General features: G+C 39.9%; 1 protein-coding gene across 1 annotated transcript; it reads left to right on the forward strand.

Moving 5' to 3' along the window:
- The first annotated feature begins 11142 nt into the window (after positions 1 to 11142).
- On the forward strand, positions 11143 to 22071 carry wnt3a (wingless-type MMTV integration site family, member 3A). Its single transcript, XM_085378457.1, has 4 exons — positions 11143 to 11264; positions 15927 to 16168; positions 21229 to 21494; positions 21592 to 22071. The coding sequence occupies exons 1-4, from the start codon at positions 11143 to 11145 to the stop codon at positions 22069 to 22071; spliced, it is 1110 nt and encodes a 369-aa protein (XP_085234583.1).
- Positions 22072 to 22635: the final 564 nt, after the last annotated feature.

Genomic DNA, 22635 nt, shown 5'->3' on the forward strand with positions numbered 1-22635 from the left:
TGTGTAAAATCCCTTGTTGAACGTTCAACACTTCTTATACAGAGAGGAGCTGCTCTGCGCTCCTCCCATCAGCGGAGAGAGAGGGAGGGAGCAGCACCGCGATACATACAACCCAACTGATTCACAATTCCCCTCTCATGTTTCAGAAAGATTATTCATCTCAGTGCGTCTTAATTTATGATTGGTGTGACAGTTTCTCCTCTGTGGGCGTTTTAAGCACCACGCAGTCGGTGTTTGTGCAGATTGAAGTCGCTCTGAGCCGGACTGGACGGTGTGATAAAATACCTGCACTCAGTGACTGTTTATTTCCAGAATGGCAAACCAAGAATTGGTTTGAGTGCAGCACAAGCAGCACTGAAATATCGCAGCAATGTTATTGTAGTCTATACACTGCCCTACATAGAAGTCCAGGTGTGTTTTTGTTTTGGATTTGGTGTTTTAAAATGTCTTTCATGTGCACGTGTTGGAAACTAGCTGAGGGTTATTGTTACAAGTACTCTACTCAGATACTCAAATACTATAAGTATACTTAAGTATGCACAGCTGATGAAAAACCCTTACCACAAGGGCACCGCTGACTACAGAGGAAGATCATGTGATTTTACTGAAAGCACCAGAGCAGCTTCTGGAGTAGTTTTTATTATTATTATTATTATTATTATTATTATTATTATTATTATTATTATTATTATTATTATTATTATTATTACAAGTGTATTTTGCATGGCAATTGTGTTATAAACTCATGTTTGATTTGTTAAGGTTAGAAGTTTTATATTGCTGTTATGGGCAATTCACTCACACTCATTTCTGATACTTTACAAGTATAATTTTACTCGTAGTATAATTTTACCTTAGAACTGAAGAAGCTTCTCGGATGAGAGGTGAAACGTCTTCAAGTAACTTAAAGAAGTCCAGACGCTTTTCTTTGCAAGCTCCTTTGACTATAATTTTACTCAGATTACTACTTACAATAATGTTGTTGTTGTTGTTTTGTTCTTTTTTGTATAAGAAAAAGATTGTGTGCATCCCTCTGTAGACATTTCTATCCTCCAAAGTGTTTCATACCTTGGTTCTGTAATCAGGATTTTGGGGTAGTTCACACATTTACAGCTTCCTGTTTTGTAGATCTTGCCTAAAGAGTGTCTACTGAAGTTAAATATCCGTCAGGTCTTGCCTTTTTGCAAGACGCGGTGATCAGTTCTGCTAAACCAGCTGCGCTGAGGTGAGTTCACCCCAGTTCACAATGAAGTAAATTTGTCCGCAAATATAACTGTAGGCGATTTCACAAGAAATCTGAAAGCAGAAGATGAAACCTTTAATCGCTTTGCAAAATATCATATTGAGCATCATAAATCAATTGGCAAGCTATCAATCGTTCAAGGAAGTAATGTGAACCTTTTGGCAGGCCTGCTCCTGAAAAATATTTACTCTTCCTACGCACCGATTGCTCAAGATTTTGAGATTACCAAAAGTTTTGGTTATTGTCACAGAATGCCTTCTTTAACATGCGATCACCTCTGCCTCACTGGTGTTTGAAACATGTATGCTTGTAGAACATATATGGCCCATGAACATATACAACTGCAAAGCTTTATTTAATGAATGCACATTTTATCCTCTGATGATACACAATTAGGTTGTTATTTATTTTTCCCAGAAACACCCGGCTGATAAAACAACAGCGTTCATAGATTTCTACACAATCAGTGCAATTACAGTGGGAGTGAGAAGCAGCACTGGTTGACATAGCTGACCTCTTGATTTGTAAATAATATCCACTTACTGTTTGCCAGCTGAGAATATCTTTAGGCAGGGACAACCCTTCTTAACTCCTGTGTAAACACCTTTCAATCGCTCAGCTACCAACTAACATCTTTTGTGTCCACACACACCTTGATTTTTGGCACGTAAACAGAGAGAGGGATCTGAACTTGGGACGAGTCCAGGTTTTGCTCAGCTACACCTGGGGAGCACTCCTGCCAGGATTCAAGATGAAGTCTATTCATTCCCAATCTCAAACAATATCCAGCGCATTCAGCGCAGATGGGCCAAGTGACTTCGCCGAGCCAACTTTCTACTTACTGTGTGTAAACACAACAGCACCTCAAATTAAAGATTAAAGCCAGCAAGTTTTAAAATTATCATTGCACGCTCTGGGTGATATTGGATCTGTGCTGATCACTCCCCAAAAAGACACATCAGCAGTTATTAATCTTTCAAATTTTTTGTGCAATTAATCTTTCGTTCAGAGGTTTTAAGCACTGACTGAACTAGTGTGGAAAAGTATTTATGAGCAGAACTTTGGTATTTTGGGTTAAATGCTTATTAGCTTTCTAGGAGAATATGCAGCTGGTTACCTTAGCTGAACAGAATACAAGCTTAGCTTACATTTGGCTGACCAAAGGTTAAAAAAAAAAATTTAAATCCACCTACCAGCACCTCTAAATATCACATATTGGTTTAACAATCCATAGAAAAATCAAGGTAGTTTGACATTTTACATTGATTTATGTGTTGGAAGAACACCACCACAGTCCACAATAAAACTACGTGTTGATGTTTTTATACTCTAGTTTTTGCAATCAGCTAAAGCTTCAGAAAGAGAAGGAGATTGTGTTGTATTTAAAATATACCTCCCTGTTTCCACCCTTTTTATTTAGGCGATGCTGAATATAAAGATTAAAAGATCTTCTCATCTTACTGCCCATCTGAATGCATATTTCTAGTCACTTTGTCAAAGCAGGTTAATCAAGACAGCTCAAGCTGTAGTTCTTGCAAGTTTATTTTTTGCATGATTTCCCTTTCAGTTTGGACAGTGCTCAATATAATCTGAAAATTCGCACAGGTGAGCACATGAAAGCACAGGAATGCGCTTTTTTTTCATCATTATAAGCTTGTCAGTCCTTCCTAAAGGGCAGTTATTCAAAAGCCTATAGGCCCCCTGTAAGGGCCTTGCTTCTTAATAACACCTGGTGTTAAGGAGATCAGCGGGAGGGTTTGTCAGTACATGACAAGAATGGACACTAATCCCAAGCAATACCCACTGGTCCTGCATGTCTCTTGAGTGGGATAATTGATTCCCACACCCTTCTTAAAACATGCTCGCCCCCTCTTCTCAGACCGAGCAACCGAGAAAACAGAGCTTGTTTCATTCTGGCGTCGAGGGAACACCGCTATGAGGACAAAAGCGTGTGCTTTTTCTTTTTCTTTTTTACTTTCTTTTTTCCCCCTAAAGCTCCTATGAGAGTTGAACTGAAGGCTGTCATAAGTGTTGTAGGTGGTAGTAGAAATTTGTTTGGTAATAGACCCTAATCTCTTCAGGTTGTCTGGAATATTCCTCTCTTTGCTGTTGCAGATCCCGTAGCTAGGCCTCCTCCTGCTTCACAGACCTTCTCTCAGAGGAAAACATGCATATAAGGGAACTAAATGCATTTTTTTTAATAGATTAAGACAAGTAATACAATGCAGAAAAAGAAACAAAAGCACACAAAAAAATTCCACCAACTTTGTTTCAGCTCCAAGTGTGACCAGAATACTCATTTCAGATTAGAGTGTTAGACTGCAGTGTTACATTTCTTTGCAATTACAATGAGGTTCCCTTTGGGCTTTGAGGTTAGTCTGACCATTGAAATAAGTTGGAATGTAGTGTAGGATGTAAATCGAGTCTGGGGTATTTCCTTGAGAAGGCGAATGCATTCAAAACATCTCAGTGTTACGGCACATATTTTAAGAAACAGGGTATACAAGGCAAATTAGACAATAGGAGGTGATCTAGAAAGATGTAGGCAATTAGCTTAATTCAAGGCAGATTGCATCTCGTAAAAGGTATGCAAAGTTCACGCAGAAATATGGTTTTGCATTCTATATAAAATGTCATTTTGAGTAAAGAGCAAAGATTAGATTCCTCCTCCCTCTCCTCGGAGACTTGTGTATTAGCCTTGGTCTGACCTTGTCTTGATATCACATCCCTGGAGAGGAATGTAAATCGTATCCGTCCAATCCCAACCCAGTTACCACCAAACTCCTTGTTCTCACCACCTCTACTCCGCTGCAGGGCCACATGATCTTTTCCATGTACCAGACATAATTTGTGGCTTAGGTTTGGAGGCTGACGGTGCGTCTGCGCCACTCTGCTGTTTCAGGCAACCGGCGCACCATCTGCAGCAGTTCTCAGCATTCAGGATACATACAGGAAGAGTCCGTCTTCGTGGGCTATCACGAGAGCTCTGGAAACCTCCAATCGCATCCGAGACAGCAACAGTTTGGGGATTACTGATCAATACATTTAACATGTTTTTCTTCCACTAGGAAGATTTTTTTTGCAAGTTAAAAAATAAAGGAGCAAAAAGCCCCACTAAAAAACACGCCGCTCTTAATTTAGGAGACACCATGATTGTTGTCTAATTCTCACTCTTGGATTTCTTGTGCAAAAACAAAACAGTAGCTGCTCTCTCTGTTGTGGAACTTAATCCCAGTCCTTCATTTGTGGCAGTTAACCTATCATCCATGCACATTTTCTAGTGAAGTGTTATGACACACCTGAACCAAATTGTATGCGAGCGTGTTGTGGCCTGAAAATGTTTAAGTATGCACATCTAAGCCACTGCTGCCATGCAACTGCATAATGGATACTTTCCTTCCAAAAGGCATATTTTGGATTGTTTCATTGTATAACAAATTTGTTATGTAACAGCTGTATTAAAACAGTTTTGCTCACGCAAGCCTACATTATGCTTTCTTGTAAACAATGACATTAATATCAGACCGCAGGCTGCTATTGCCCAAGCAGCTTGAAACAATCCACCTCATGGTTTTCCAGCCACGTGTGAAACACCCAGCCTGAGAGGTGTTTGCAGAATTGCAGTTTTCTATTTGCCCTTGAACAAGCATTGCTATTCATCTAGGTTGACTTCATTCGACTGAAGAGAGCACCTAGAATGACACAAAGCAGTCTCAACAGTAAAAGCCAAGACATGTCAGCAGTTCTGTGCCAGGAAACTACAGGTTGCTGTACATAGACAGACGGGATGGTAAATGTATAGTGAATGGGTCGCGGTCCTGACCGGCAGGTGTTGTTGATGGAACGGTATGATCTGCTTTGCTTAGCATTAATGAAACAAGACAGAGTCCAGCCGAGCAGCTGCAGCCGGTGCAAGTCTCCCCCTCTGCTGATTGCAACCTGGGATGACCCCAGGAAAAAGTGTCAATGTGTGGGAAAAGATGAGTGAAGAAGATCAAGAAGACAGAGGAGAAATGAAGACTGTCGTTTTCTCAGCAGCTGATAAAAAGCACTGCTCCCTGATATGACATGCAAGGCTGTTCCTGTAACGAAAGCTGTTTTGTCTCTTCGTGCTTTCTGGCCCCCAGAGCTTCATCTCACTGCCCTAATGTGTGACTTCACCACTAAGACAATTATCTGAGTCACTCTGAGGAAAAATCTTATGACCAAAGACCTCCACCAAAGACTGATTTAGACTTGCTTTGACCCACACAGAGAGACAATCATCTATTTGCTTCTCAAGGTTTCAGATCGTGACCTCCTAGGGAGTTGTTTTATTACATTTAGATCAAATTCAGCTTGACTTTAACTCTATGTCTACATATGTGTGTAACAGAACCCTGTATATCCTCTAGTACCCCTTTCACCGATGTGTTTTTGTCTTTTAGGCAATTTTAGTATTAGATATGTTTCCCTTTTATGCTAATACTTCTCTAAAGGACTTCTCTTTGAAGCTCTAATAATGTCTTTTAGATAAACTAAGCAGTTAGTTTTAGATTTGTGACTCTACACTCAGTCAAAATCCTCAAACTTTGCAGCATGAACTTTCTGGGTGACATCTGATAACTAGAGTAATTTGAATTCATTTGAAGTTACTTGTCCAATTTTTCTCCAATTTGCAAAGCAGATTCCTCCCTCACTATATTTATAACTGGCTTCTAGGTTGAGATCTGGTGACTGAAGGCTATAACACACAGTATTCTCACTCATGTTTGCTTCTATTAGTTTATCCTTTCAAAAATGTCTTTAATCTTTTCGTTGCATCTGCTTGGCCCTCCATTCTACTGATCGGCTAAGATGCCATATTACAATAAATGACGTGCTTTAGGTGTGTAGTTAAACACAGCAAATGTGACGTCAACATGAGTTTGAAGTTCCTGATTTCCCTTATCAGGAGGCTTTTTACACCCTGTATTGCCAAGAGGCAAGCGGGGCAGATAGAAACGTCAACGCCTGTGGTAATGCCCATCCTGAAGATAAAGTCAAAGCAGGGGCAGAGCCTTAGCTTTGTTTCCCATGTCTGGAGATCGTCAGAGAAGCACAAGGGAAAGTGATGAGTTGTTTCCAGGTGTGAGCTCGTGGGGCGTGTCACATCTTATTGAGGCAGCACACAGCAAACATGTGGTATTGTTTTTAATGATCATTTACAGGAAAGAGCATTTGTGGTTGCGACACAGCACAACAGATGATGATGATGAGAGAGATCAGTGCAGGCTGTCGCAAATGCTCAGCTTACATCTGTTTTGTTTGTTTTCTTCTGTGCTCGCCAGAACAATCAGAAAACATTATCAAAGTGAACCACCACAGATCAAGTCTGATTTGATAGAAATATTCAATAATGTCAACGACGCAGCTACATAGCTCTTTATTTCCTGACGTTTAACTTGTATTTGTTATCTGTTACTGCATTTCCAACCAATTGGGGGTTTTTTTAATCTAACTTTATTGAATAGTTTTATCTTTGATTTTATCTTCTTTTATATTGCTTGACATCAACCTCCCTTCCTTAGAGATATAAAAGTGCTTGCCTTTTTTAAATTTCAGATCTTTACAAAAGCAACCAAAATGTGTGCATACACGCTTCAAATTTAGATTTTTTTTTTCTATTAAAAGCTCAGCAGTGATAGAAGAGCGGATCACAATTCCACTACAGCGGTGACATCTAGTGGTGCTTTTGCATTTTCACGTAGCACAGACCTAGTTGAGTGCAGTAGCTGCATTAAATCCTTAAAATCCTTTAAATCCTTGTTGTATTTGTTACATCTTATGTAAACACTTTAGTGTAAGAATTAGCATTAACAGCTTCATGTTACACCAGGAAAATATTTGTGGAAAATTGAGTGAAGTAATGAAAATGTGATTAGTTCAGATATTTTTCTATGGCATGATGTTAGCGTGGCTGTGTTTTGTCAAACAGGGGGAGGCCGATGATGCAGAGCAATGACAAGACTCACTTGTCAGACACGACTCCCTTCTAAGGGTGCTTTTCTAAATGTCATCACCATCAGAGTGAGGTCACCATGGGCACACAGAGGTGCCCTGATGTCCTTCTGCTCGCTCCGGGGGAAAACCTGACTAGATGGGCTGCAGGGAATGAAGTAGAGCTGTGAAAGATGGAGAAAAGAAACTGAACACAACCTCATTTACGTTTTGTTAGTGAGCCGGTTATTATAAGAAGACATGTTGATCGTGTGACTATGTAGAAATAACAACATGTTTGCACTCAAATCTTTAAGGAGCTATTTCCACTTCCTGGTAAGTCTTCTATATTCAGGTGCCATAAGCTTAGCAGGCATCACATTTTTCTCATGTATTTAACATTCACTGGCTTGGCCTCAGTACCAGTGCTGACAGCTACTGACTCAGTCCATAGCTGCTCCAAATTCCAGATTTCCACCTCTGCGGTTGCCTAAAACCCACTGACTGTACAGTGCATTTCTCATTTTTATTTAGTGTTTGGTTTTATTTATTTATTAGCAAACAATTTATATTTATGGTAATAGTAGATGAGTTATTTAAAGCAGCAACGACAGTAGGATCCGCAACATTTATCTGACAGTTTGCCATCGTTTTGCTTTAAGAACTGCTTTAATTCTTCAAGCCATAGATTCAATAAGGTGCTGCAATCATACCTCAGAGATGTTCTATATTGATGTGATGACATCACACAGTTGCTGCAGATTGTTGGCTGTACATCCATGACATGAATTTCATTTTCCACCACTTCCCAGAGGACTGACATCTGGAGACTGTGGAGGTCATTTGAGGCTGTGGTGTTTAAACTGTGTTCACTTTGTACTAAGGGGCTTAAAGTTTGCCAAGAAAATATCCTCCAGACCATTGCACCACCACCAGCCTGAACCCTTGATGCAGGGCTGGATTTATCTGTGCTGTCTTGGTGTTTATGCCAACTGTGTTTAAGAAAAATCCCAGTAGATCACCAGTTTCAGAAATACTGAAACCAGACAGCCTGGCAACAACAACGAAATCAGTAAGATCACCTTTCTTCACCATTTTGATGCTAGGTTTGAGCTTCAGCAGGTCAACTTGTCCGTGTCTACATGCACACAGTTGCTTGCAAAGTTGCATTAATGAGTGGTTGAACATAACAAAGTGACTAGTGAATACATACTGTAGACTAATGCTGCTACTATTATGACTAATGATACATAATAACAACATGATAATAGTAATAATCCGATTTTGATTAATGTCCAAGGAAATAGCAATCTTCAGTTACTGTGGGGAAATATATCCTCTGCTCTTGTTTGAGATTTTTACTTAACATGAGAAAGTTCTCCTGTAGTACATGTGTTGTAAGCAAGTACATGCGGTACTTAAAATAAAAAAAATAAATAAATTTAAAAAAACTACTTCTTCTGTGGCATCATTCCTGTTTTAACTATAATAGCACATATACATACAAATCCATACACCAGTTAAGTCCAGGCAAGGAGTAAAAAGAACAAAAAAAAACCCAAAACGCAGAAACTGTATAAACTTCAGTGTCAGTAAAGAATGAATACTTTAGTAAAAGTAATTGTCTAATGATCATATTCAGGCAAAACATTTACAGACTTAACTGCATTCAAGTCATTTAAAGCTGCCTTACATTCATCAAGTGAGACTCGCTCCTTTAGTTTTAGATGATTCCAGGTGGAAGGAGCTAGGTGCAAATCTTAAGGCTGTTTTTCCAAATTCATTGTAGCAGATAGAAGGAATAACTCTTGGGTATATAAGACAATAAATTCCCACACTTATTGAATATAAGTCTGTAATTAAGATGGGAACAAACCAAGAATAGCCTTCTAAATAGGAATAAACCAGTGCTTGGGTCTATGACGCGACAATGCAGACAATCCAACCTAACGTGCAGTGGTGAGTAAGAGCTTTAAAGTTTGTACTGAATCTTAGTGCTCCGTGATAATGGTATTGCAGTTGATGTTGTAAAGTTAGTTTTATTTGAAAAGATGTGATTACCCTTTGCTTGACTTGCAATGTACAACGATGTCAACTAGATGGCGGTAACATCTAGTCTTCGACCCCATTAAAGGTGTTTTTTTCGTTCTGCGCTGGCTTTCAGCCTTCTGCGCCTTCGGTTTGCCAGCAACGTGAGGAAATTTGAAAATAATGGCAGGCAAAGCTGAGTGGCCACTATGTAGCCAATTAACGAGTCACTGAACCGGCCAGGGAACGGCAAAATGAACGCACCGGGTATACTTATTTTGCAGCAGACCAAGTATGACGGTGTGGAGACCGTAAGAAAGTGTGCAAGACGCACATGGAACAGCTGCATTTGTGCAGTAAAGCAAATAAAACCTTCACTTTGTGCAAGCGTATTTTCTGTACAGGGTAGTCACAGCTATCAAACAATCCATGGCTGGGCATGTGTTGATGCTGCTGCAGCTGAAGCTGCCGTACATTAATCCAGTTTTTTAATTTTTCCTGTTGTTGAACAAATTCCCCCCAAATTCCAAAAAAAGCAATAATAATGCATGTGGATGTTTACTGAAACTGAACTCACTACTCTCGTAGTTACGATCATCTTCATAGCAACGACAGGTGCTGACTAAAACACTGAAGTGACTGAACTTAACTAAAACTTGAAGTAGTGAATTTGTTCCCCCCTCTGTATCGCGTCACCAGCCTCTGATATTGCACAACAGGCAGCTTTTTCCTTTCTTCCTTTTTTAACTCCAACGACAAGCATCACTGCCTGTAGATAAAAGACCGGTCCACCTCATATCAGCTATCAACAGCCACTTGACACTGAGAAGGGAAAAACCGACAGTCAGCTTTTTAGAGTCAGTGTTGCGGCCAATTTTATCGGATATTTTCGTTGGAATGGCAATCTGACAGCTCATCATACAGATAGTAATATTCTTAAGTGTGTAGCATTAGAAGTGGATGAGGTAATACCTTTTGAGAATAAAAGAAAATGTTGCTAATCAGTGGCTTTTAAACGCCAAGGTGCGCCTAATTTATCGGCTGATAAAATAGAAATAGAAAATAAATAAATAATACAATTAGAGCATCGTTTTCACATTTTACAATTTCAGAAACTATATGCTGCTGACAGAAATCCTGAGGTTTTATATATTTTTCAGATTTTAAACTATATAAAAAGATATTAGCTGTTTATTTGTAGGGAATTTAAATAAAATTTTGTTTTTGCTATTTTTTTTTTTATTATGGCCAGATTTATTAAATTAAGCCAACCCTTCAGCTTGTTAGAAGCACTTCCAAACCTCTAATTTTACATTCATGACAAAGAGGCGCACATAAAGGACTGGAGAGGCTTAATTGTGGTCTGAAGCAATTCACACATATTTATTTCTGCATTTTAGAAGCTTCAAGCCAGGGAGTGAAATCCGGACAGGTTGTTATAGCTACGCAATCCACAGGGGTTCCGATGTCTATTTAAAAACCTTCAGACCCTCCCTCTCTCCTTTAAACAACATTATATATCACACACACGCTGCATGCTAATGCCGAGCAATTCTCAGTGAGCACTAAAACACATCTTAAAATTAGCTCATTCTGGTGTTTGAGTTCAAGCTCCCTGACATGGCAACAGAGGGAACATATCATCAGAATTCCCCCTTTGGCAATACCTGCTGATTGGGTCCTAAAAAAAAAAAAAAAAAAAAAAAAAAAAAGCAAGCGGCTTTTAACTTTTAATATTTGGCTCTGAGAGTTCTGCCACGAGCACTCGCGAAAGAGAGAGTTGCCTCTGATTTTTCTTCTTTCATTTTTTTTCTTTTGGAGAAGAGAAATAAAAAATTGCCAGTGCAGCTTCGTTTTCGTCTTTTGTTTTTCTTTTTTTTTTTCTTAGCACTTCGGTTAAAATCCGTACGCGGATGAGTGCGCATGTAGGCATTCTGCTTGAGATGTTTTACGAAACTTTAAGGATGATATACCTTGGATGTTTCCTGTTGCTCTGTGGGCTTACGCATGTCATGGCAAGCTATCCTATCTGGTGGTAAGTTTAATTTTCATTATTTCCCGGACAAGAAGTGACACATTAAAAAACATGCGGGGATTGTGGATGACCTGTAATTTTGAGTTGTTATAGTTGTGACTGCTTGTCTGTCAGCTGCAGAGCTTTAGCGTGTGGTGACGGTGATCTTTTAACGTTACTTTTTATAATATTATAAGACATGCACAGTGTGACTTTCTAATCGGGTCATTAAAATGACATTTAGTAACCCATGGAAACCGAAAGTATACAGGCGAAAGGATGGGCTGAATTGTAAACGCAAGAGATGAACGAAACGTGCAACTTTGCAAATCGGGAGCAATTTTGATCTCCAGAATGCAGCAGGTGCAAACTTTATGTGCTTGGAAGCGTGTGTCTATGTGTGCTCGTGCGTCCAGTGTGTGCGTGTGTCTGTGTGCGCGCGCGCGCGTGGTGATGGTGATGTTGTCATTGTATGTTGCCATGTGTTGTCATTTTTGCACTTAGCTCCCGACTTCATGTTTTCAGTCTTTCTGCCATGTAAATGCCAAAAAGAACCAAATGCGTGACGCTGACATTAATGAAGCAGAGCAGAGCTGCGTTAAATTTACGATAGTGTAATTAGTTAAAAAAAAAACTACAGGATTATTGTATTTTGGTATGTTGTGCTGTTTTGTAATATTTCAGCTTCATCCATCAGTCTTAGCTGTTATCAAAGCACAGAAATATATATATATATATATATATATATATATATATATATATTTCTGCCTGATTTCTAATAAATCATTCAATATTTGGAGGACGCTTAATCTACTTTTCTTAATGGGTCCCCTGGTGGTAAGACTGATGAGAAACTAATTACATGCTCAGCTGGAAGGAAATCCTGATATAAAAGTGGGCCCTCTGGATGGAGCGATGGGGGGACTGCACAAACTACTTTTTTTTTTTTTTTTTTTTTTTTCCCAGTGTAATTGAATGTTTGGTTTACTTTATTTATTTGATGCCAGTGCAAGATAAAGTTTTGCATTTTTTTTTCTTGGTACTTTGGCAAACACAGCCAGGGAAAACCTTGAAATTCACCCTTCATAAGAGTTTTCTTTCTTCTTTTTTTTGTGGAGCTTGTTATGAATGACACAATGGAAGAACAGTTTTCCATTCTGTCATAGCTGAAACCCTGCAGCAAGCCCAGAGCTAACTTCTGTGTTGATTGTTTGATTTTGGAGGGTGCCAGTGATTGAAGGGTCTAACAACAGGGGTAAACATAATGGAAGCAAATTTTGCTGCATCACTCCCGCCTATACAAATAATGTCTAAGTGCAAAAGTAACTCATGAAATCACTTTTCAGTTCTTTCATTCCTGACACAATGCTGAACTTTTTTTTAACTTGAAAGATTACTTGAGTGATTTTTCTGTCTCATGGCAACTCATCCCAAGTCAAATAATGTGGTTCCTTTGGGATTGCACTTAGCATGCCTGCATTGTCTTTCCGTTTGCTAACAGCATGCCAGCCATCTATGATCTAGACCTTCTGTGAAAAGCAGCTTACGATGTTTTGCTGACAGAAGCTTGCCTTCAAGCAGCCATGGGAGCTGCATCACTCTCAACCCCTGCACCGCAGTCGTTCTTGGGGATACGGCTCTGCACTAAGACAGGTTCATGTCTGTCTATTCTCGACCTGCCATGACATAGCCTGGCTGCACCCGCCACCCCACCACCTTCTTCACTGGTCCACCCCACCTTAGAAGATAAATACCTGGAGGTGAAAGCTTGCCGCACATTCCTTTTCCCAAACATATTCTCTTGATGTCAAAGTCGGCTCCAAGGCCTCAGGGCCCACAAGTAAAGTGGTAATTCTAAGGCACCCTGCTTGGGCTTGCTGAAATATGCATTAAACCTGTACTGGATAAACTTAGATGAGTGGGGGAAACTTTGTACTGAGGCAAAAAGTCATATACATCGTATATATTTTGCTTAATTTATCTGTAACAGTTATCACTAAGGTGCTCCTTTGAAAACAATAGCCTTAAGAGCATGAGTGAATCCTGTGTTTCCTCATTAGTTGTACTAAACATCACATGTGCAACATCTCTGCAAAGCAGGAGAAAATCAGTGGATTTCTTTTTTTTTAGAAAGAATTAAAGAGATTAAAGTTGCCAAGACTCAATAAATACCTAAAATCTAAATAATACAGCAGGTATTTTAAAATAGTTGTTGGAATTAGTATCCAACAACACAGTCTTTTGTGCAATAACTTCTTAAAAAATCATAAATCATCCATGGTGAAACATGCCCCGCCGCCTCTCACGGGCCATTTCCTAACACAGAACAGAGGTGGCAGGGATTACTCAGCCCCAATGAGACAGGCATGGAGACTCTTGAGCCAAGCAGCCTAAGCACACTGACTCACATTGAGCTTGTGGGGTACAGTTCAAGACAGTGACAGGGCAGAAATACCTCTGCTGACCCTCATTGGTGTGAGTACAAGGACCTTTAAAGTTGCTGGTTTTCCCAAGATGATATTGCCACTGACCTTCATGATTACCTGCTGTTGAGATGCACACTTGCCAAAAAAATTTGAATGCAGGTTCAAGAAGAGACAGAGAAAGAGCTACAACTGACAACTCCCTTCAAATCCATTAAAAAAAAGAGAGCTCTGCTCCTAACCTGAACATCTGTACCAGTTCTCTTTGGCTGATGAACTTTCACCAGTAAAAAAGAGGTCAATTGTAGTAGGAAACTGCCTTGTGTATTGTTGTTTGTAGCAGACAAAAGGCAGATAAATGCGATATGTTCTGAAGAGGTTTTTAGCATGCCATTGCTCACTTACTGGCTGTCTCATTTATGATGAATTAGGCTGGTGTAGTCTGTAGAAATTAGGCAAGAAATTCTGTTGAAACCAATGTGACTCATTGCTTTGATGTTTTCTTGGGAGAAATAACAGGAGTAACTCATTGGGTCAGTTCATGGCTCAGGAGCACCTTTGACACCTGGCAGACATCCTTAATAATTACAGAGAGCTGAAAATCAACCTTTGAATGTAAAACCTAATTGAGGTATTAAAGGTTGGTACGATGAAAGCCATCAGAAACCGTCAACATGTGGGGTCATTTGACTGTGAGGCTCTTTCTTTTCTTCAGGTTAAAAAAAACCCTGCCTGAGGGCCAAAGTCAGGAATTTGGTAATCTTGTTTTGATCAGCGATTAGTCCTTGAACAGCAGTGAACAGGTCAGCAGATAGTGAGCTAACTGCAAAGCAAAACACTGCACACCTGCTCTTAAGCTGCATTTATAGAGAATCTACATTAACCATTATGACTCCAGCATCGCCCAGGGGATGACAAACTGAACACTCCTTCCAGCGTTCAGTCCTTAATAGACAGTTGATGTAAATTAAGGGCTTGTCTTGATTGCCAGCAAGCTACTTTGTAGCTACTCCAAAAGGTATTTGCCAAAGATAACAGGAACTGTGCTATTCAGTAATTTGGCTGTTCTGTGCCATTATGAAAGAGTCAAAGTGCTGATTTGATAATTTACCATAGAAGGCAATTACTGCAGGCCAGTTATTCATGCATTAAAAGAAAAAATTTCATTTTCATCCATCTGTTTTCCATCCATGCTTCTATCCAGCTTATCCCGGCCAATTTATTAATTTTTATAGATATATATATATAATCAAATGTATTTAAATGGAGAGTTCAGAATCCAAATTCAAACCTGTTAACTGCTTTTATATTGGTAGAAGAGAAGAATTAGAAGCCGGAAGTAAATATTTGATTTGCTTTGGAAATCTGTTTTTTAAGTCATTGAGGGGCAGAGCTTTGCTGTTTTTAGGCTAAAGACAAATCGAATCAGCCTCCAACACTTTTTGCACTGCTTGATTAGAATTCTAAGAAAACTATATAAAATTTTAAACAAAATGGCATAAATCAGTATGCCTTTTGTGCAATGCGGAAATTCCAAAACATGGCCATGCAAGCACCCTGCAGCGTCTTTTTAAGTCCTTCTTAAAAATGGGTCATTCATAAAATGGATATCCAATATCTGTGATTACTACCTGCTAAAAGTCTTAATTGAGAGGACACAGAAAATAAAGACAAAGAGAAAGCAATACAGGCACAAAGAGAGCAAGAGAGAGAGAGAGAGAGATGTAATCAGTGAACCAAGTTTGCACTTGTTGTATCCCAGAATACCTTCCTCAAAAGAAAAAAGGAGGGGAGGTTCAGCGTTACTCTTAATACACTCTCTGAAGTTTCAGCGTAGGGTTTGCACTCTTATTACCCTAAGCTGAAGGCCTGTTAAGTGTGCGGACAGTTAATAACAAGGTGCAGTTTTCCAAGTTGTCAGCTTAAGGTCTATGAAGACCTCTGGATGCATAACGGACTTTCATCTTAAACAGAAACACTGCCTGCTTCTGAGACTGCAGGGCTGCAATTTCAATACACACAAAGGCCAGGTGCCTGCAGAGAGGGTAGTTGAAGGGATAAAGAATGGATGTCTAATGGTAGCATCTGATACAGAAAAATAAACACACACAATCAAACGTACTCAGACGTAAAATTACACTGCACCAGGAGGGAAATTAGTCCCCCACTTGAGTGGTGTTATATCAGTAGATAAAGATGCAGACAGATAAGATATAATTATCCAAATGCACTGACAACACGACTTCCTTTCTGCTTGTAGGTCACTAGCAGTCGGCCACCAGTACTCATCACTGGGCACTCAACCTATCCTTTGTGGCAGCATACCAGGCCTGGTGCCCAAGCAGCTGCGTTTCTGCCGGAACTATGTGGAAATCATGCCGAGTGTGGCTGAGGGGGTGAAGATTGGCATCCAGGAGTGTCAGCACCAGTTCAGAGGCCGACGCTGGAACTGCACCACGATCAATGACAGTCTGGCCATTTTTGGTCCAGTGTTAGATAAAGGTAATGTTACAAAGCACACAGAGTTTTCTTTCCTGCTACTTTTCTGTCAAAAAATAACAATTTGTAGAGTCCTTAAGTCTATAAAGATATTTTCTTGAAGAAATGCCACTTATCAGTAAAAAGTAGGCAACACTTTTTGCAGAAAGAAAAACAAACTATGCCTTTCTTTGACAGGAAAAGATGACCAGAGTAAAGTAGTATTATTAGCTTATGATGACTCCACTGTCTTTGAATATGTATTTGAGAATGTCTTAATCTCTGCAAAGTTCTTGGAAGTATTTAGCTCTTTAAACCGACTGAAAAAAAAGAGCAATAAAAGTGACTTATCATGTCTCTCTCCTGATTAACTCTCCCATTAACAATTCTATATTCCCTTTGTCTTATATTTGCATTAGAAGAGCTGCACTCCCAGCATGCATCATTCATTATGCTGATTCAAATCCTTGTTTAAATAGACTTTAGACTGAACAAGTCTCGGGGGTCTGCATGCATGCAACGATGTACACGACTAGCCTAAGTCGAGTGAGTTCTGTCTTGTTGGAGTTTTCTTTAGGAGGGGATCCCCTGTGATTGCTGGTATTTTCTTCTGATGTACTTTACCCAAGAGATGAACTGAACTGAAGCATAGAGGTTTTCCAAAATACATTTTAGCTTATGCAGTGATAATTTTCAGGCATGTGTCTAATCATGAGCTCAGGCAAGAGAAATCCCCATTGCCCAGAAAACTAGCCATAAAACCAAGAAAGAAAGAAAGATGATATATGTGTATATTTAATAGTTAATGCAGTTGATCATAATAAAAATTTTAAAGAGTGAAATATTTCTTAGTAATTAATGAGGGGCTAGTGCAATATTTAGTGTGCAGACATAAGTGTGATCTTTTTACTTTATTCCATCTCCCAGCAGGAAAGCAAATGAGACTGTTTCCCAAAACATCAGATTCACACTTTGATTGGATAGATGAATTCTTCTTCCTGATTTCTGAAATGAGTTAAAATCAAGAATCCATGCAGGCCCCAGTGGCTGAGGGTCGTGATCCAAACTCGTCATCTAGTTTACGGAAGACTGATGTAAACACAAGGGGGCCGGGGGTCACGTAGGGCAATTGCTTTTAATAAACTCTTGAGCCAGTTGATAGAAGAGGCTGGAGTTGAAGTAGGTGGCTAACGATAGGGGTTCTCAATCCCACTGCTATTGTGGTGCAAAATGCCACCACGTCTTTCCCTCTGCATCCCCTCCCAGGCCTAAATTGCAGGGGTGCTGACTGGAAAGAGAAGGCGGCTACTGGGCTCTAGTAAATCATTTTGATTGGATTAAGGTCACTCAGGCCCTTAATAATGTGAGAGGTCAAAGTGGCTGGATTAAGTGCCTTTGTCAAAGGCTGAGGAGAGTAGCTCAGGGGCTCACAGGCCTTTGATAGGACTTAGTAGGAGAGAGCTTCCATTTCATTGGATTTGATTGATGCTAGTGTTTGTCCATGCAACCAGGCCATTGTCCTCACTGGTGTCAGTTTGTCTGAAATTCAGATTCTTGTTAGTCAGTTTCCTCCTTCCTTTTTGTTGCCAGATTTGAAAGGAAGAGTAGGCACCTTTATTTGCTACAGAGGCTTAGTTACTGTCAGTTCAGTGCATCACTGCCCGTGTCCACTTCAACTCCACTGAGAACATTAGAAGTTTGTTTTAAAGAAGTGGATTAAGAGGGACTAAAGGAGTAAAGCCTTTACAAAAAAGAAGGCAATGTAGTAAACGGAGTTGAACTACAACTAAAAAATCAATTGAAATGAACAGGTTGTGCATTTTGAAGATAAGTTTAATGGGTTACATTAAACTATATGCACATAAAAATGCTCTTACTCAATGTGAGCATACATTAGTTGACCACACAAACACTCATCTAAGAGTATTATTACTTTAGAAAAAAGCATATCTTATATCATGTTCTCTCCTTACACATGGTCTAAACCTCTTTTTTTCTCCACACCCCTGCCTCCAGGCTATGTCTGCGTCAGTGCTCATTAATTTACATTAACTAAAGTGTCAAAACATGCACCACTGGAATCTGCCTGTGATGAAAGGTAATAGAAAGCTGCACAGGTGTTCCTCAGTCTGCAGAGCCGATCCCAGAGCTATTTCGGCATTCTTGGTATTTACAGAAAACCTGAATGCTATATGGGTATAATCAGTCTCCAGTTTATGACTCATGTGATGGGATTAGGTTTCTTTGCTATAAAAAGTGGACAGTCACAGTTTCACAAGTCTTAACACCCGTACAGGAAGTCAATGCACCGTCATTTTTCTTTTTGAAGATAATGAAGTTCACTGGAAATTCCTATTATGTAATTTGTTAGCGATACTGAAAAGTTTGACACTATTGTAGCTCTAGCTTGTCTTCATTCACTGTGGGCACGTTTGCACTGGGCAGGATGCTTTGTTTGCCAGGAAATACAGATACCTAAATTGATCTAAATTATTAAGTTCCATCTAAACTAACCAGGAAAAGGCCAGGGGATGTGGGTTGTGACCTATGACCTGAGGATGAGAAAGAGTAACTATTTAGGATGAGCCAAAAGGTCCCTGCATTTCATGAGACGTATGTCTCTCCATGCTGGGGGAGGGAAGCTGGCTCACCAGTATATCATTAACTCTGTGCAAGAAAGAAAGAAGGGATGTGGTAAATGGAGTTGATGGGGGGACCTTAGCCCCACTCCCCGCTGGGCACTGCTCAGAGCACAATATCTTCGCAACCATGAGATTAAGCAGGAGAAAAAGTGCTTTTCCCCATTCACACGCCCTTTAGATTGTTTTATTAAACCATTTGAATAGGGATTTCCCTGTCTGCCGACAAGCAGGGTCCAGCCAATGCATAGTTCTCTGTTGCTATGACTTAACTTGGTCCCCACTAATCACTAGCCAGGGCAAATTTCATATAAAATATCTGGGGCTATTGTGGGACTAACACAGCGTGACAGTGGCAACACAATAGGGGATTCAACCCCCCAGCAGGTTGTAGGGACCGCTTGGCCTGCCAGAGTCTGGCAAAGTTTGGTGGAAAAGCATTGTCTGAGAAGAAATACCACAAATTGGTCATAAAACTAAGGAAAAGCAGTGGAGCTAATGTCACAGGTGGAGTTTCCAGGTACAGTGAATGCTGTCAGAGGTGGATTTAAATCCAAATGAAAACACGCATTTAAAAAAATGGGTGATTGTTCTGATTAAGTTTTCATTAGTACCTTCCAGTGAGTTTTTACTGTCATGTATAAATGGGCCACACACGAACAGTGAAACCATAACATCGAAACTAAATTTAGAATGTGTTGTATGTTTATAGTCAATATCAACAAAAAAGGTAATCTGATGAATCAGAAGCTTGCAGGTGGGGCAAATGGGGCAAATTTTCAGCAAAGCTCTTCAAAATTTTAGAGATATTTCCATTTTCTTGAATGCTTATTCATTTGATAACACCAGGCTTTGTGAAGATCTTGTAAAGTAGCTTGTGAAAAATTGTAAATACTATATAAGAAATCTATTATTTCACACAGAAATGCCAGGATATTTTTCGTGTGCTTCAATCCTTCTCCACTGACTATTTTACCACAACATTGCACTCCCCTCACATAATTCTATGACAAGTTCACAGAATATCTATGCTGATGGCTGTGCGCTCTTTTTAGTAGCACAGAAGTATGTTCAAAGATATTTTCAGACACAAATGTTAGTTCCAAAATCCTTTTTCGGCATTTGAAAATTAAATCTGTTTTCTAAGTCACTTCAGATTTAATGTAAGCCAAACACCTTAGATATTCACTCAAACTGAAAACACAAAGCTCATGCTCAGTCAGCTTTAGATGAAGCATGGTGATGTGTAATTAATCACTGTAGACAGTTCCTTCATGGCGCAGTCTTTGGCTACTTTGACTTTTCACGAAAATGAAACAACACCAAATAAAAAGAAACGTGTTGGATTCACAAAGTGGGATTTGAGGAAGGAGAGCATTAGTTCAAATGTATTTGAACATTAGTAACCTTGTGTGTATACAGTAGTGGTAATGAAATGGGTGGTGAGGGATGCCAGTAGACCTTTTCTCTTGCATCATTGTTTCTAATGCCCTTTAGTCCTGGAACTGGTTGGAACCTGCTGTAAGGGAGGAGCTCGTTCTCCCCTCAGCTTTATATGCCTTTACTTTTTTTCTTTTCTTTCTTTCTTTATCATTTTTTGTTCTTCAGACAGAAACGTGCACTGTTTCTATCAAACACATACTCAAACACATCTCACGCAGACAGCGCAAGATTTCAATATTGATCTTAAACCATTTCTTTTACTCTTTTTTTTATCTTTAGTGTGTTCAGTTCATGTTTACTCCTGAAGTTTCCACTTCATCCTGTCTCTTCTCCTTCTTTGTCTTTGCTTGTGTTTTTGCAAGACCATACAAGTACATATATTCAAAGCAAACACTCCGTCTAATGATTCATGTTAAAGCAGCTGACAAGGAAAGGATAGAAGGAAAGTCTTTCCCTTTTTGGAATAGTATATCTGTTCGCTAAAGACCCATCTCCATGTTGTGTCTATGAGCTGTCCCCTCAGTGTGAGGCTGTTTCCTAACCTTTCAAAAGCTTAATTGAGTCTCTTAATTATAGGCCTGTCAGGCCCGTCTCTTCCTCTCATCTCTCTGGAAGATCCTGATCCCTCTGACTCATCAGTTAGCTATGTCAGACAGAGACGTAGAGGCCTTGCTGGCCTTATTTAGAGACAGGACGATTGATGTCTGGTTAAATTAACCCACACACTGTTGCGATATAGTAGATACAACCCAAATACAAGCAGCAGATAGGAGTAAAGGTCTACTTAGTTTGTTTGATGCTTTCTTGTTTTGTTTGGTTGAAGATGTTTGCTGCCAGCATATCTTACATATTATTAAATTTACACATTGTATATATTATATATTATGTATTAAAGCTATATCTTTCTTATTCATTTTTATTTAAATTTAATATAAATTGAATTCTGGAAATACTCAAGAGATACATTATCCAAGTGATGCTTGTCTGTCTTTGTCTTTCCAGCCACTCGAGAGTCAGCTTTTGTTCACGCTATTGCCTCAGCGGGAGTGGCGTTTGCGGTGACCCGTGCCTGCGCCGAGGGTTCAGCCAACATCTGTGGATGTGATACACGTCACAAAGGCCCCCCTGGTGAGGGCTGGAAGTGGGGTGGCTGCAGTGAGGATTTGGAGTTTGGAAGCATGGTGTCCCGGGAGTTTGCTGATGCAAGAGAGAATCGGCCTGACGCACGCTCAGCAATGAACCGCCATAACAATGAAGCAGGGAGAGTGGTTAGTTCTCTTATTCATGTTTTTGCTGTGTCTGTGGTAGCAGTTCTTCTGCTTTTAAAAGTTATATTAACTAAACTTTATTTTTTTTAATCTGTAGTCTCTCAACGACAACATGTTTCTGAAGTGTAAGTGCCATGGACTCTCTGGCAGCTGCGAGGTCAAGACATGCTGGTGGTCTCAGCCTGACTTCCGAGTTGTTGGGAACTACATGAAGGACAAGTATGACAGCGCTTCTGAGATGGTGGTTGAGAAACATAAGGAGTCCCGTGGATGGGTGGAGACCCTGAGACCCAAGTACAACTACTTCAAACCCCCTACAGAGCGCGACCTGGTTTATTATGAAAGTTCACCCAATTTCTGTGACCCCAATCCTGAGACCGGCTCCTTTGGCACTCGGGATCGCATCTGCAACCTGACGTCCCACGGCATAGACGGGTGTGACCTCTTGTGCTGCGGCAGAGGTCACAACACGAGGACTGAGAAAAGAAAGGAGAAGTGTCACTGTATTTTCCACTGGTGCTGCTATGTCAGCTGTCAAGAGTGCGTGAGGGTGTACGATGTGCACACCTGCAAATAGAGAGGTTTTTGTCTTTTCTCACCAAAACATAATGACTTCACTGGGTTGAAGAAGAAATGCAGATTCCCACCTGCAAGACCAGAGAGACTGTAAAGCTCTGTGACATGTGCGCGGACAAAGACACAACTGCCTCGTGTTTTTGTTTTGATGCTACAAAGAGTGAGTCTCTGCCTAAATTAACTGAAACAGCTGAGTAGGTGTCAAAGTCCACGAACGTCACCCTGATGGATGGATAGTTGTGATGATGGCAATAATGTTGATATCCTTACCGAGCATGAAAAAGGTGTCCTGATGTAGGAAAGGAGAACTTGACAAACACCATATTGGTGATTTTTTTCCCAGTGTAGTTACTTTTAATCAAGAATAGTCCAGCACTACCAATGCTTTCAAATCTGCAAGGCAAAAAAAAAAAAAACATTAAAAAAAGGCATTTCGTTGAAAGTGAACGTTTCCTTCAGTGTGTAATCATCGCTTGTTTTTGCAGTGAAAAGTAACAAGAGTTGTGAGCAGGTCACATGATCAGACACTCAACAGCATGTTTTCTCCTCCTCGACATGACTACTT

This window comes from Diplotaxodon limnothrissa, linkage group LG18 (assembly GCF_057381915.1).
Source record: "Diplotaxodon limnothrissa isolate DT_005_m linkage group LG18, D_limnothrissa_male_GT1.1, whole genome shotgun sequence".
In the NCBI taxonomy this organism is placed as follows: domain Eukaryota; kingdom Metazoa; phylum Chordata; class Actinopteri; order Cichliformes; family Cichlidae; genus Diplotaxodon; species Diplotaxodon limnothrissa.